Source organism: Centroberyx gerrardi, chromosome 8 (assembly GCF_048128805.1).
Source record: "Centroberyx gerrardi isolate f3 chromosome 8, fCenGer3.hap1.cur.20231027, whole genome shotgun sequence".
NCBI classification, from domain to species: domain Eukaryota; kingdom Metazoa; phylum Chordata; class Actinopteri; order Beryciformes; family Berycidae; genus Centroberyx; species Centroberyx gerrardi.
In genome coordinates this window covers 15,558,114-15,571,096 of record NC_136004.1, presented here as the reverse complement: position 1 = coordinate 15,571,096, position 12,983 = coordinate 15,558,114, and the positions used below count along the sequence as shown (strand labels likewise).

Here is a 12,983-nt window from a genome sequence, read left to right as displayed (position 1 = left end):
TATGTAATCTTTGCGAAGGTTTGGGTTGCTGCGGTTGTCGCTGTGACTGCCCGCTCTGTCATTAGAGGAGCCTTGACTTGTGATTAAAGGCTGCTGCTGGATGCCCCAGTGAGAGTTAAGCCAACAATCCTGCCTCATGAAATGCAGATGTCTCATGGGCGATCAGCGGAAAACCTAGACCTCTCAGCCCAGGTCCCCGCTGGGATTTCAAAGGCTTTCTGGGTTTGTTTTGCAAAGGAAATGCACTGTGGCTCTTCCTGGTTTCCTGGGCTTGATGGCCGCCTGTCTCAGTCAGTGTCCATCATGCATTAATTACACTGGTATTTTCCTGTGCTGTGTATGTAACTTAATCTGATTATCTGTGAGTGACAAGCATGTGAAATGTACCAGCATCAGAGCTATTGAATGTCAACAAAAAAAACATTGATTGGCTGAAAGCAGAGCAGCCAAAACAATGAAATGTTCAACATGAATCCTGCAATATTAACAATGAGATGATGGTTCTCCACATTCAACATTGCTCATACAAAGCCAGGAGCTTAAAGAACTGCAAGAGGACAAGATCATTCTAGACATTTCTTATTCTTACTTATGTAAGTGTATTTGTAATATTTTCCCCTTGCAATATTGAATATTATATAACTAGCATCTTAATTTTCTATGTCCAAACAAACTATGTGAACAAGTTTTTGCAAAATCTCTCTCTTTCTTCTGTTCCAATCTTCTTCCTTGTCCTCAGTGCCTACAGGCAGAAGGCTTACATCAATGGACTTTTCACCAACACGTTTACGTTTCTCTGGCATTTGCCTCCTCTATCAAACTAAATCTGACCCAATTCCCATGCATTCCCACAAGTAGCCTTTAAGACTGGGGTACTGTTCCTTTTGTATAACTTGGTGGGTTGGCACTAAACATAAAATGCCAGGGAGAATAAAACAAATTGTGAGGAGAGTCTAATCTTAAGTACTCTGAAAATGGAAACATGAAATCATGCCAGATACATGGCCTCTTATTTGGCAACTTTTAAAAAGCACTGCCTAAATATCTGCTTAAACCTCTGCATTAATGTTGATTTGGTTCCAGTGGAAACAGAAATGCTCCTTGTTGCAAACGAAGTGAAAAAAAGTTTCAGTTTCACAAGTTTATTTAAAAGTTTTTTTTATTTTCAACTCTGTCTTTTGTTTAAAAAGGTACATGGCATTAGGATACAAAAATACCTTCACCAAGTTTGTTGTGCACAAGTGTGAGATAAACATGATTTTGTTTCATTTGAAAGTTTTGCTTTAGTGAACAATGCATCACCAAATTACCACATGTAACCAGCAGTGTGTCAGTGCCAGGGGTTAGAAGGAGAAAGGAGAGCTAATGAAACGGAAAAGGAAAAGCAAAATAACCAGATTCATTGATTTTACCAGAAAAAAGAATGAGTGTGAGGGCTAGTGGTTGTAGCCAGCCCTGTGTGTCCAAAATATGCTCATTTTGGTCCGCAGGAGTCTATTAGTGGCTATATATGTTGACTTCTACTTTTTGTTGTTTTTGCTGTTTTTGCTTCTGCTTTATTCCTTACAAGTAGAAAGATCTGATCCTGTGGTTAGTCACTAACACATGAGCATGAAAGAGTCCTATCATATAGAGTATCACTGAATGGACCACCCAATAGTCACCTGTCATAAAGTATGGTACCATTTTACATCAGTAATAAACTATTAATGAGGTCAGTGGAAATAGAATAGAGTGTCAGAGGAAGCTCACTGTTTAAAAGCTCTTTACCTCTCTCACATCCTTTTGTCAGCAGTCAATGTGGGTCTCCACTTGAACACCAGGTCACTGTTAGACACATAAGTTATACATCTGTTGCTGCTACTTGTAACCAATATCAGATTGTTATTATACAATCAGGGGCATATTTTGGTAAAAAGGGGAGTTGAGGGCGAAAGGGGAAGATGGTAACTTAGCCTGCATTCACTGGTGTTTAGCTGAAATCATGTCATCTACATTGTGCCAGATATCAATTGGCCAATAAGAGAACAAAAAAAAATACACTGCACAGAAAGTGTGAGACAATTTTTTTTTTTAAAAATAGACAAAACAAAAATTAAAACATGTAAAAATAGAAACAATTAGTGACAAACACCATTAGAAAAGCAAATACAAACATTTAGTTAAAAAACATAGAAGGTTACCATAGTAAAAAGGCTTTTCGCAGGTATTAATCAGGAGTTGATGTAATGGGAGATATTAATGCAGGATGGGTGACATTCCAAGACATTTACATTCATCTTCTTGTTAAACAGTATTGTAAAAAATTTGACCTCCTGCAGTTTAAGAGGTGGAAAAACAAAGCTCCAGCACTGAGGAGAGAGGGATCCAGTTGAAGCAATACTTACTGCAAGATAACATGTTGATATCCATAGTTCAACAGTGGTAGCTAAATTATGTTCATGCCTCTGTAACTAATTGAAGCTCTTTGTTTGAAGTGATATTTGATAAATGCATCAAATACCACGTCATTTTGTTCTTTAATCAGATTTAAAAGCATTATATATCATCTGCACATGAGCACAACTGCTCCAAATCTTGAACTTCACACATCCGATCATTCTGTGGAGGACAAATCAAACTTAGATGATGTTTCTCAACCATCAAGTCCTTGTCTCTGTCACATTGTTATACTTTAACATTGTGTTGACTTTTAACCAACAGTCTGTGTAAAATGAATGCAAAATTAACAAAACAAAAATGGCTACAAAATGTTATGTCAATCATTGTATATGAATGTGAGATTTTACAGTATTCAGTTGTTTTCTAAGAATTAGAAAAGGTTATCACAGTTTCAGAAAGATAATGAGTTCATGCTAGTTCATGCTAGTTAAGATCCCATGTTTATCTGCTTTATTGCTGATTTTATTGGTTGTGGTTGTTGTTGCTCTTTGGTGGTTATGGCTTCGCTGCTCCTATCTGCCCCATCACTGCTGATCCTTGTAGCAGTAGACGCCGTAAAGCTTTTGCTTCTTGTCCGGGAAGCCAACAAAGCGCACCGCGGCCTCCGTGGGGCTGCAGTTCTTGCGGGGCCTGGAGATCGGGTAGCGGACACTGGCATCAGCCAGCCAGCCGGCATCGCAGCGATCGTAGTCCTGAAGCTTCCAGGCGGAAAACATGTGGCCCACCTTGGCGATCTCAGCGCCATCATCTAGACATGCCTGCACCGCCTCGTCATAGGTCAGCCTGTCGGGCTGCACCAGCCAGTAGAAAGTACCTGAGGGCAGAGAGAGGAAAACAGTTGGTCAGTAGAGGAATCTGATTAAAAGTTTGCTTGATGAAATGAGCCTAGTAACTGTGAGTATATTTTGTTTATGGGCCTACTGAATCAAGCTATACATTCACAGATTTTAAACCTGCAATAAGCAATATCAGACCTTATAACCAATCCTGATACTAACGTGTGCTATGTGGAGATTTCATTGAGACATAAAATTATATAAACCAATATCCACACACGCGAGCCAGCTGTTGCTGTTTTCACCTCTTTTTTTTTTTTAAAGCTTTTTGTCAAAGTCCACTCCAGAACAAAGCTCCTCCCAGTCCCCATTCAGTAGCTTGAATTTTTTTTTTAAGCTAGCTTGGCACCTCCCTTGCTGTTTAAAAGTGGCCCTCACCCCTCCCATCCCTGAAGATTTTCTTGTGATGACAGAATCGATGAAGCGAGGAAGTAAACTTGTGAAACTAGTAAACTTCTGTCAAAGCGAGACTGGTAACTGGCAACACTTCTCCATAGGTACAGTTAGCTTAGCTATTAGCCTTTATGCACGGTGCTTTGCAATGTTTGTCCTTAGTAGGCCTCCATGGTGCAATGGCTTTGCTGTACTTTATTTACAAATATATTGTGGTTTCTGTCACCCTCTAGTGGTCAGAAGATTTTGCTTATTGCAGCTTTAAACAAAACTATAAATTACCTTTGACTGTTAGCATTACTTTTTAAAAAACAATGTCTAATACCATGCGGTTTCAGAAGAATGAATCAAATAAATAACTAACAGAGACAATAAACAAAAACAAACAAACAAACAAAACCCTCACCGTTGAATGCAGTAGCAAAGCAGAACACATCAAAGAGGCTGCTGGACTTGTTACGCTGGCCGTAGCTCCTGAGGCCGGCTTCGGAGTTGGAGCCGCCGCAAGGATCTCTGGGTTTGGTGATGGGATACTGCACTGTGCCGTCACTCAGCCAGCCGGCGTTGCACCAGTCCAGGCCGCTCCTCCAGGCCTCGTACATCTGATCGAAGGAGGCGACCACAGCGCCCTGCTCCAGACAGGCCTGCTCAGCGTCGTGGAAGTTCAGGTTGTAGCGGCCCAGGCGGGGGGAGTATGGGAACACAACACCTGAGAGAGGCAGAGCAGGAGGAATTAATATACAAACCTGAATGGAGATCCACTCAGATTCACTCAAGCCAAACAACTTACACTAAAGTCTAGAGTACAACATTCTAAAACTCTGTGTTTATCATATGGATAATACAGATAAATGAAAATATGTGGGCTGTGCAAAATGAAGCAATTTCTGTATCAAATTATCAAGTCTTCTTGTCTGTTTAAAATGCTGGCTCTATGTTTTATGCTCCTTTGTAGTGAGCCTCACACACTGAGCATCTTTGGTTTATATCCACTTATGATGCTGATCTAACACAATTCAGGCCTGCAGACAAATGAAGAATGTGTGTGGTCTTTGAATCTGGTCCAGTCCGGTCTCTCCAGGGAAGCTGGCATGCGATGTCGTGGGTTCTATGTCAGTGAGAGTAGGCCTATTAGACTTTCAGGTCCAGCGGCTCGCAAGATGTCGACTGTTGTTGTCTCCAGAGAGGCCAGACTTTGCTAACTGATTCATTTTGTGCTTGTCTGCCTCTCTGCATGGAAGAAAGGATCATCTCATGCAAACTAGGTGTTAACTTCTGCTGCATTAAAAAAAATCGCCAAATCCTCTCCAAGCTGCTTTAACGGCTTGCCTCCAACAATAAGAAGTGTGAAGTCAGAAAGAATGATTTAAAAGTGCATCTACACAATAATACAAACTGGCTTTCTTTTTTTTGACAATTGCAGTCTCTATGGTGAATCATGTGCACTATAACATACAAATTATTATGAGCGAGGAATGCATAGGTTATCTTAGAATCAGAAATGACATGACATTGAACAGACTTAATTGCAGGGATGTGTCCAGTATTCATGATTCCCTCCTCAGACCCAGTGTTTTCATTGGTGTACCTTAATAAATTATCTGAATTTACAGTATTTGGTGATTTCCTAAATATTTCACAAATTTTAACAGCTGTGTAAAATCAGCAGAAGGTGCTATCATAGTTCTTTAATGGATGGGATTTAATATTGTTCAGTTCACACTTAATTCTATTGTCTAATATTACATGTGCGTGTGCAGCCTCCGCCCAGATTGATCCTTCACACATGTGCAAAACCGGCAACAAAAGGTGGGTGGGAGCAGCCATTTGGTGCTGAGGAACACTGACATGCTGTAATGATTTACTGCATAACCATGCAAGGTTTCAGGTTTCAGGTTTATTCAAGGTATCTATGAATAAATAAATAATCCTAATTTGCATGAAAAACACTTTGAGGTTGTAGGCCTCATTCTAAAAGGAAAACAAGACTTATTTCATGATTATGCAAATATGATGAGTAAGTCGGATGTTTGAGGAGATGGACCACAAAGATGGACAAAGTGTTTCAGTTTACTGATGTTAAACAGTATTCATATGTAATCATGACTAAATCATTACAGCGGCTTGGATAAATTAACACAAGCTGTCTGTTCTATTGTTTTCATCTTTCCATGAGAAATCAGAAAAAGGATGTTGATGTTTTCAATATTAAGAAATCAAAACATCCTTTAGAAAGACTTGTCAGTGGTTAATTCTGAACCATGCATTTCTGCCAGACCTTTGCTAAAAGGACACAGCTGCATAAGAATAGAAGAATAAAAAGCCATATGGTCACAGCAGCAGCAACAGAGCTTTATTTGGAATAAATATAAGATGATAGAAGAACTATAAGAAGCTGTAGTCTACACTGAGTGTCTTTAGTATTACAGTATATTAGTATATTCCAACATTAAGTGCAAAACACCAAAGCAATGACCGCTGAGTTGAGGAGCCAAGTAGATATAAAAAAAGGGAGGATTTACCGTCACTGTCTGCTCTAGCCTCCACCTCCAAGGTAACCTCTTGGATGCTGTCGTCCATCCCGTTGATGACCTCACAGCGGTACCTCCCCATGTCGTCCATGGAGACCTCAGTTATTACTAATGAGGCGTCTTCGTGGTCAGCCTCCTGCAGAAAGACGCGGTCCTCGAAGCTTCCGTAACTCTTCTTGTGGAATCCCATTGAAACCAGCACATCCTCATCCAGAGACACATCCGCTCCCAGCTTGGTCCATTTGACTCGCATGCCATTGCTACCAAAGGACATCATGCCCGAGCTGTGCTGGGGCCGGCAGGGCAGGGTGACATTGGAGGTGAGGTTGGCATAAACCTTCACTGGAAAAGAAGAGAACATGATATGGCATTGCTGAAGTTTGGTGAAAGACCAGACTGGGCTTATGATAATTAGATCCAGGCAGTTCGGAAGTAACCAGGGACGTATTGTGCAATCTTTACATAATTGAGAGCTATGTTCTAGGCATTGACTCCAAAAATTGAATCAAGAAATTGTAGCATTGCTTGTGTGGTTGGCAAGTATAGATGCAGCGTGAGGTTCAAAGGCTGCATGAGAAAATACCCATCCACCCGCTCTGTAAACATTCTCCATTCTCTTTCATGCCCTGCTGTATGAAATCTATACTGTTTGTAAGAAGCTTCCAATCCCTATCATTTGGGCATGGCACTGTCCAGCATGTAACTGTTTCCACCACCAACCACTGCGGCAGGGCAAATACTGTATATTCAATGCATTTTGCACATAATTGCAGCAAGACTTAGTCGCCAGTGTGGCAGTAAAATGTTCAGTCTTGCATTTGCACTGCCATCATCATAACTCATCATTTTCTAAAGGTTAATTTTACACTATAGAAGAAGCGGTGCAATGGTCTGCAAACATTAGGCAACATGCTATAAAACATTGCATTGTTGCAACAATGTTTCTGTAGTTGCAAGTGTTTCAGTGATATCAGATGCACACACACACACACACAGACATAGACACACACACACACACAGTCTCACAGTCTCTCTCTACACAAGCAAATATCATCAAAGTGGCCCAGGGGATCCTGTTTGGATTATTAGATTCAGCACTGGGCACCGGCCAGTCTCCAGCCCCTGGAGCCAATCATCTACATCTGTCTCCCACCAAACTCTTCCTGCTATTGTCAGTCCTGGCACTTATAAACCTTTGGTTCCTCCGCATTAACCCTCAAAATTAAATGCTTATCTTTCATCCGCCCAATCTGATTTGTGTTAAATATGTGGGGCTGTCGGCCAATAGAAGGAAAAAGTCAGCAGATAACAAAATATGATATATCTAGCAGTTAAGAAAAAATGTGACAAATCTAAGATTTGCAAACAAAAGAGTTTTGACTTTCAAATTATGGCCATCATCATTTTTTTCTCTCTCTTATTTCCTGCTTGCTCTCCCTCCTTCCATCTCTCTATCCATTCCTCCTTTCTAACCAGGCCACCCTTTAACTCAACGAGGTAGGTCCTATTAGTGTCTCCACATGGGTTCCCACAACCTCCCTGACCTCCAGGTATGTTTAGGCTTCACAGAGTTTGTTTAGTTTGGGGGACCCCACCCAGTGAGGGGTTGCCTGTGCAGGGCAGTAATAAGCACCCGATAGATGGATGTACATGACCCCTGACCCCTGTCACCACAGGTTCAGCCTTAAGGCATCAACCCTGTAAGTGGAGCCAGAGGATCCACAGTTAGAACAGGACTTTTCCTTTAAGCATTGGTTATACTGGTAATTAAGTAAATCATCTGTAGCTAAAATAAAAAGGTGAAAAAATGATAGCAGAAATTATCTTCGACAAAAATGTGTGTAGTATGTGATAAACTGTTAAACTATGAAAAAGAGAGTTTATTTTCTTAAGTAATTCCCATCCATATGATCTAAGGCACTGGCTTATGTATAAGAGGTCTGGAAAAGTCATAAGTAATCTTATGCAACCAATTGCTGAATCCAAGGCCAGTGCTAAAACATGACTAGTTCCAGCCATGTCTCTTATTACTTAACACTTTAAACACACGTCAACCGTGTTCTGTTTCATATTCTTGATCTTTCTGCTTACTCAGTATGGCCTATCTGTCTCTAAATCAATGCCCCTCTGTCCCTCTTTCCGCCTCTCGGGATGTTAACATCTGTCTGGAGGAGCCAAAGAACTAAAACAAGAGACTCCCCCGGCCACACCAGAACCATGACTGGAATACTGTGCCACCGGCTCTTCACAGGCAAAATGTTTCCCATATGGGCTATTACAGAGGCAGGAATCACTACGCGCCGCCGGTTCGCTGCCTTCCGCTCCTATCAAACCACCACACACACACACACACACACACACGTTGGAGTGACATTGAAACAACTCCTAATCTAATCAACCCCATGCCTCATCTGCCCCCATGCTTCCACTCTAAGCACCCAGCAGACGCGTGTCTGGACTTTGTACAATGGTGCTCAGATCATTAGTATTGAGCTCTCCTGCAGAAGGATTTCATTAGCAGAAGCGCTGCTGACAGAGCTAATCTACCCCTTCATTCCCACCTCGTGCCACTTTTCCACATTTTTCCACTCCTTTCATAAGGCTGCAAATCCTCCCATACGCCCGCAACCACTCGCCTCCGTCACCACACCCAGTAGCCTCACTTGCATCTTGGCTGGTCAACAAGATGCATGCCGTGGTATTTTTTGAGCCGGAAATTAGGAAACATAACTTCTGCCACTGCTAATTACAAAATTCTCAGAAAGCAGCGCAGTGTTTAAGAGAGCTCTGGACGAGATTCCTCCTTCTCTGCTCTGTCACTTAGGAATGAGTCACGGCTTCACTGTGCCTCGTAAATTCTCTGCATGGGTAGCAGTTGCGTGAAGTTTGATTGGGACCTGAAGGATCCAGAGTGACTCAACTGCTCATCAAACGCCCTGGCGAAGGTGATGCTGACGTCAACACCAGCTCACCAGATGTGACGCCATTCCAGGATTTATGCCTAAAAATTTCCAAATTTTACTCAGGAAGATAGGAGTGGATGGAATAAAGGGGCTCCTTGTACTGGGTTAGGCTTATGGAAACATTGCTCTGTCCAGAGGCACACAGCAGACACTGGATGTGGTTTGCAATCCTGAAACGTGAGACGGAAGAAGCGGATTGATTTAACATCACAGGGCCAACAGACTGCTGAAAAAGGAATATAGACTTGAACACACTATACACACTAACTCAAAACGTCAGCCAACAGACACACACTATATACATCACTAAACAAAAGCAACAATAAAGAGGGACTTTTTGTGGCACTAAGATATTATAGATGTACTGGAGCGAAGATAATGATGCCTGAGAAAAAGAGAGAAAGCTAAAAAGAAAGACAGACAGGAGCGTTGAATGTAATTCCATACTCTGCCATGCTACTACAGTTACCAGCAGATATATGCCCCACAGGAGAATGCAGGCCAAACCAAGTGGGGTGCGCTGCACTCATAAAGCGACAGCCTGGTGTGTGTACTTAGCCTTTCGGGAAGAGAAGGAAGACTTTCTTTTCTTTGTCTGTCATATGTCGCACAATATCTTATTTCTACAAGGCTGTCTCTCTCAGGTCAAAGGCGGTGGCTAATTGTCACATTTAACATGTTAATGAGTCATTAAATCATTATCAACCATTTCCGTCTGAATACTTTTTGAAGATTGGAGCTGGGAACGAAAAAGAAAGCAAAGAAGTAAATGAACACATGTGCATGACAATAAAAAAAAAGCACTGCAGCTGCAGCCAAGACCTACTGCCTTTTTATGACCATGCACAATTCTCCCTCACTCTGTAAAAGGTTGTATTAGCAAGTGATTGAAACCATCTGCTTCTTTGTAACACTGAACTGTAAATTAACAACAACATTACATTGGTCCAAATCCACTCCGTGACCTATATATTCTGAATCTACAGGAGTCTAATTATGCAGTTTATACCCCTAAGCATAGTTTGCACTGTTTGTGGTCCTTGAGTCACTGAAGGAACAGGGATGCTGAATTAGCAAGTAAGCCTCGCCCAAATCTCTACTCTATCAAAGCACAGAGAAATCAGGAGTGTGTTAGAGCTGTCGCTGCATGTTTATATCTTGGTGTGGAAAACCACACCCTCTGACTGAGCAGCTAGGCATGGCGTGCTTTACAACATCCTACAGCTTTGCTCTGTTCTTCTGCTGGCCCGCTTGTGTCAATATGGAGAAGGAATTAACAAGCACAGCTGGGACAAGCACAGCAGGACAACTCCTACACACTAATTCCAATAAACTCTTTCCTGCTTTCTCACATGCATAACAGGCACAAACACAGAGAAAAGAATGTGTGCGTGCGTGTGTGTGTGTGGGTGTGTGTGTGGGTGTGTGTGTGTATGTGTGTCTGTGTGTGTGTGTGTGTAGCACACATGGGTTTACACATGCATTGGCCAACACACACACCGCACATGGCTGCAGTACTACCATAATGGCTGTCACCAGAGCCATTTGAAACATTTCACTCCAAGCACCATAAGATATATAATATTACTCGCCAAACACGGCTCCATCCGTGTCTCATGTCTAGCCTAAACACATTTTCAGCCCCAGCCTAATTCCAGCCAAGCCCCTTTTCCCACCCAGCCCTAGCAACCAGCCCAAACCCCAGTAACCAACACCCACAGTAAGCATGAGAGTTAACAGACTATTACCTCACAGGGAAAGACAGAGTCATTTGGCTGCCGTTCAACACGGGGCTCTATACATTCTGCTGTGGGCCGTTAATCTTCACTCTGCCCCTGTCAGGCTGCCTGCTAGTGTGGCGGATTTCCAAAAGCTCCCAGTGCCAGGGTGAGTCAGTAGGTAAAGACAGGCAACGCCCCGGGAACAGCCACAGAATACATTGAGGCTTCCCATATGACCAATATAAAGCTACACTGTATGGAACAACGGCCCTGAGCTGGCCTGAGCCCATACTCTGACATAATGGAGCTGTGTGAAGTCATGCGCAAGCACACACATGCATGCACATACTGTATAGACGCGCACACACACACACACACACACACACACACACACACAACTATGACATCACTGGCCAACGGGAGCAATCTCAATGTTTGGATAAAAGAGCATCATCTCCTCCCAGTGTGAAACTATTCCCCCACTAGACAATGTATTTCCTCCTGTCTTGGAAGAGAGAGTCGAGACCTCCCTAATTTGACATCTACTGAGTCAGCTTGAGGGATTGCTGAAAATGCATCAAATATCACTCAATACATATAAACACCAGACACCAGCTTCAAGCCAGCAATAGCCAATTTTTCCTCTAACCACAGCAGTAGACCTATTATTTCATAGCTTGCAGTTACAGTAACCATCTGAGTGTCATACTGTAGACAGGTGTGAATTTGAATTATAACAGCTACATGATGCAGGGCAGGTGCTCTCTGATTACACTTCTTTCCATGTTTTCATTTTCGCTCTCCCACAACAAGAAGGAAAGAGCAAAGGGGGAAAGAAAACTGACAAAAAGGTCAGGACTTCACCAATTAGCGAGAGTTTTACCTACGAGTTATTTTAGCACTCCGATTTAATTCTACATTCAAAAAGGGGGGGAAACACCACTAGCCCAGTTTCAGCCACTGAGGCAACTGTGACCTATTTCAGGAGTAGAACCAGTGGTGTGGTCCACATTCAGTGGTGTGGGCAGTAAGCCTCTGTGAATGACAGGGTGATTTATTCAGCAGCCAGTCTGTGGGGTGGTGGTCCGTATGCAGCAAGTCAATGAGTCAGTGGTGAGGCACACTGTGTATGTTACCCCAGAGACGACTCTGTTACCTACCGCTACAATGACCCTGTTGTTACACAAGCCTGTGCTGTGGTACCACTTTGCTCAGGACCCTCACACAGCTCATCCGCCTGTCCTCTTGCGTCCATGCACCAACACACTCACATGTGCACAAAATCCACACACACACACACACACACATGCATTCACCAAGGAGGCAGAGACATGTTGAGGTCACACAGAACATTGTGAACTTTCACAGACACACACACACATGTATAGACATCAACACAATATACATATATTTATACAATTTTCATCTTACCTGATAGTGGCAGGGGAGTGCTCTGGGCCTCAATGTACGCACTGCTGGCCAGGGTCAAGGAGAGTAGAGTGAAGCAAAGCAGACTCATCATTTTCTCTTTTTCTTTTTTTTTCACACCAAGGGCCCTCTTCACTGAAAATATAGATTAAAAAGGCAAAAAAGAAAAGTTGCACTGAGTTTTCTAAGTTGCAAATGTTTCAGGAGAGCTGAATGTTTTCTTGTATTATTTTTTCTTCTCTTTTAATTTTTATTCATCTATCTGTCCCTCTTTCTCTCTGTCTCTGTGCAGCAGCCGCCTATGGTGCTACTGGAAAGTTTGGGCTCCTCAGAGGTCCAGACAAGTGCCTTTTATTGTAGCCTAGTGTGGCTCAGACCACTCCCCCTCCCCTCAGCCCATCACCATGCACAGCTCTATACCGGCTTCCCTTTGCCACATTATTTATGAACAGCTCACTGCTCTCCCTAGGGAAAATTAAGGATATGGTACAACTCCAGGCAATTAACCTGCAGAGAAGTGGCCCTACATATTGACTTTATATATATTAGACGAAACTTTAATAATCCCCGTTGGGAATTCGACACCTGCAAAAATTGCACAGCATAACATCGGCTATTGAAATTGATCAGATATACATTTATCCCCATTGGAGCCGGATGAAGCTATAA

General features: G+C 42.5%; 1 protein-coding gene across 1 annotated transcript; it reads right to left on the bottom strand.

The window, feature by feature from the left end:
• Window positions 1-1,956: 1,956 nt before the first annotated feature.
• hapln1a (hyaluronan and proteoglycan link protein 1a) lies at window positions 1,957-12,587 on the bottom strand. Its single transcript, XM_071899698.2, has 4 exons — window positions 12,318-12,587; window positions 6,194-6,544; window positions 4,078-4,380; window positions 1,957-3,256 (listed from the first exon to the last, which is right to left on the bottom strand). The coding sequence occupies exons 1-4, from the start codon at window positions 12,406-12,408 to the stop codon at window positions 2,967-2,969; spliced, it is 1,035 nt and encodes a 344-aa protein (XP_071755799.1). The 5' UTR covers window positions 12,409-12,587; the 3' UTR covers window positions 1,957-2,966.
• Between the last annotated feature and the right edge of the window lie 396 nt (window positions 12,588-12,983).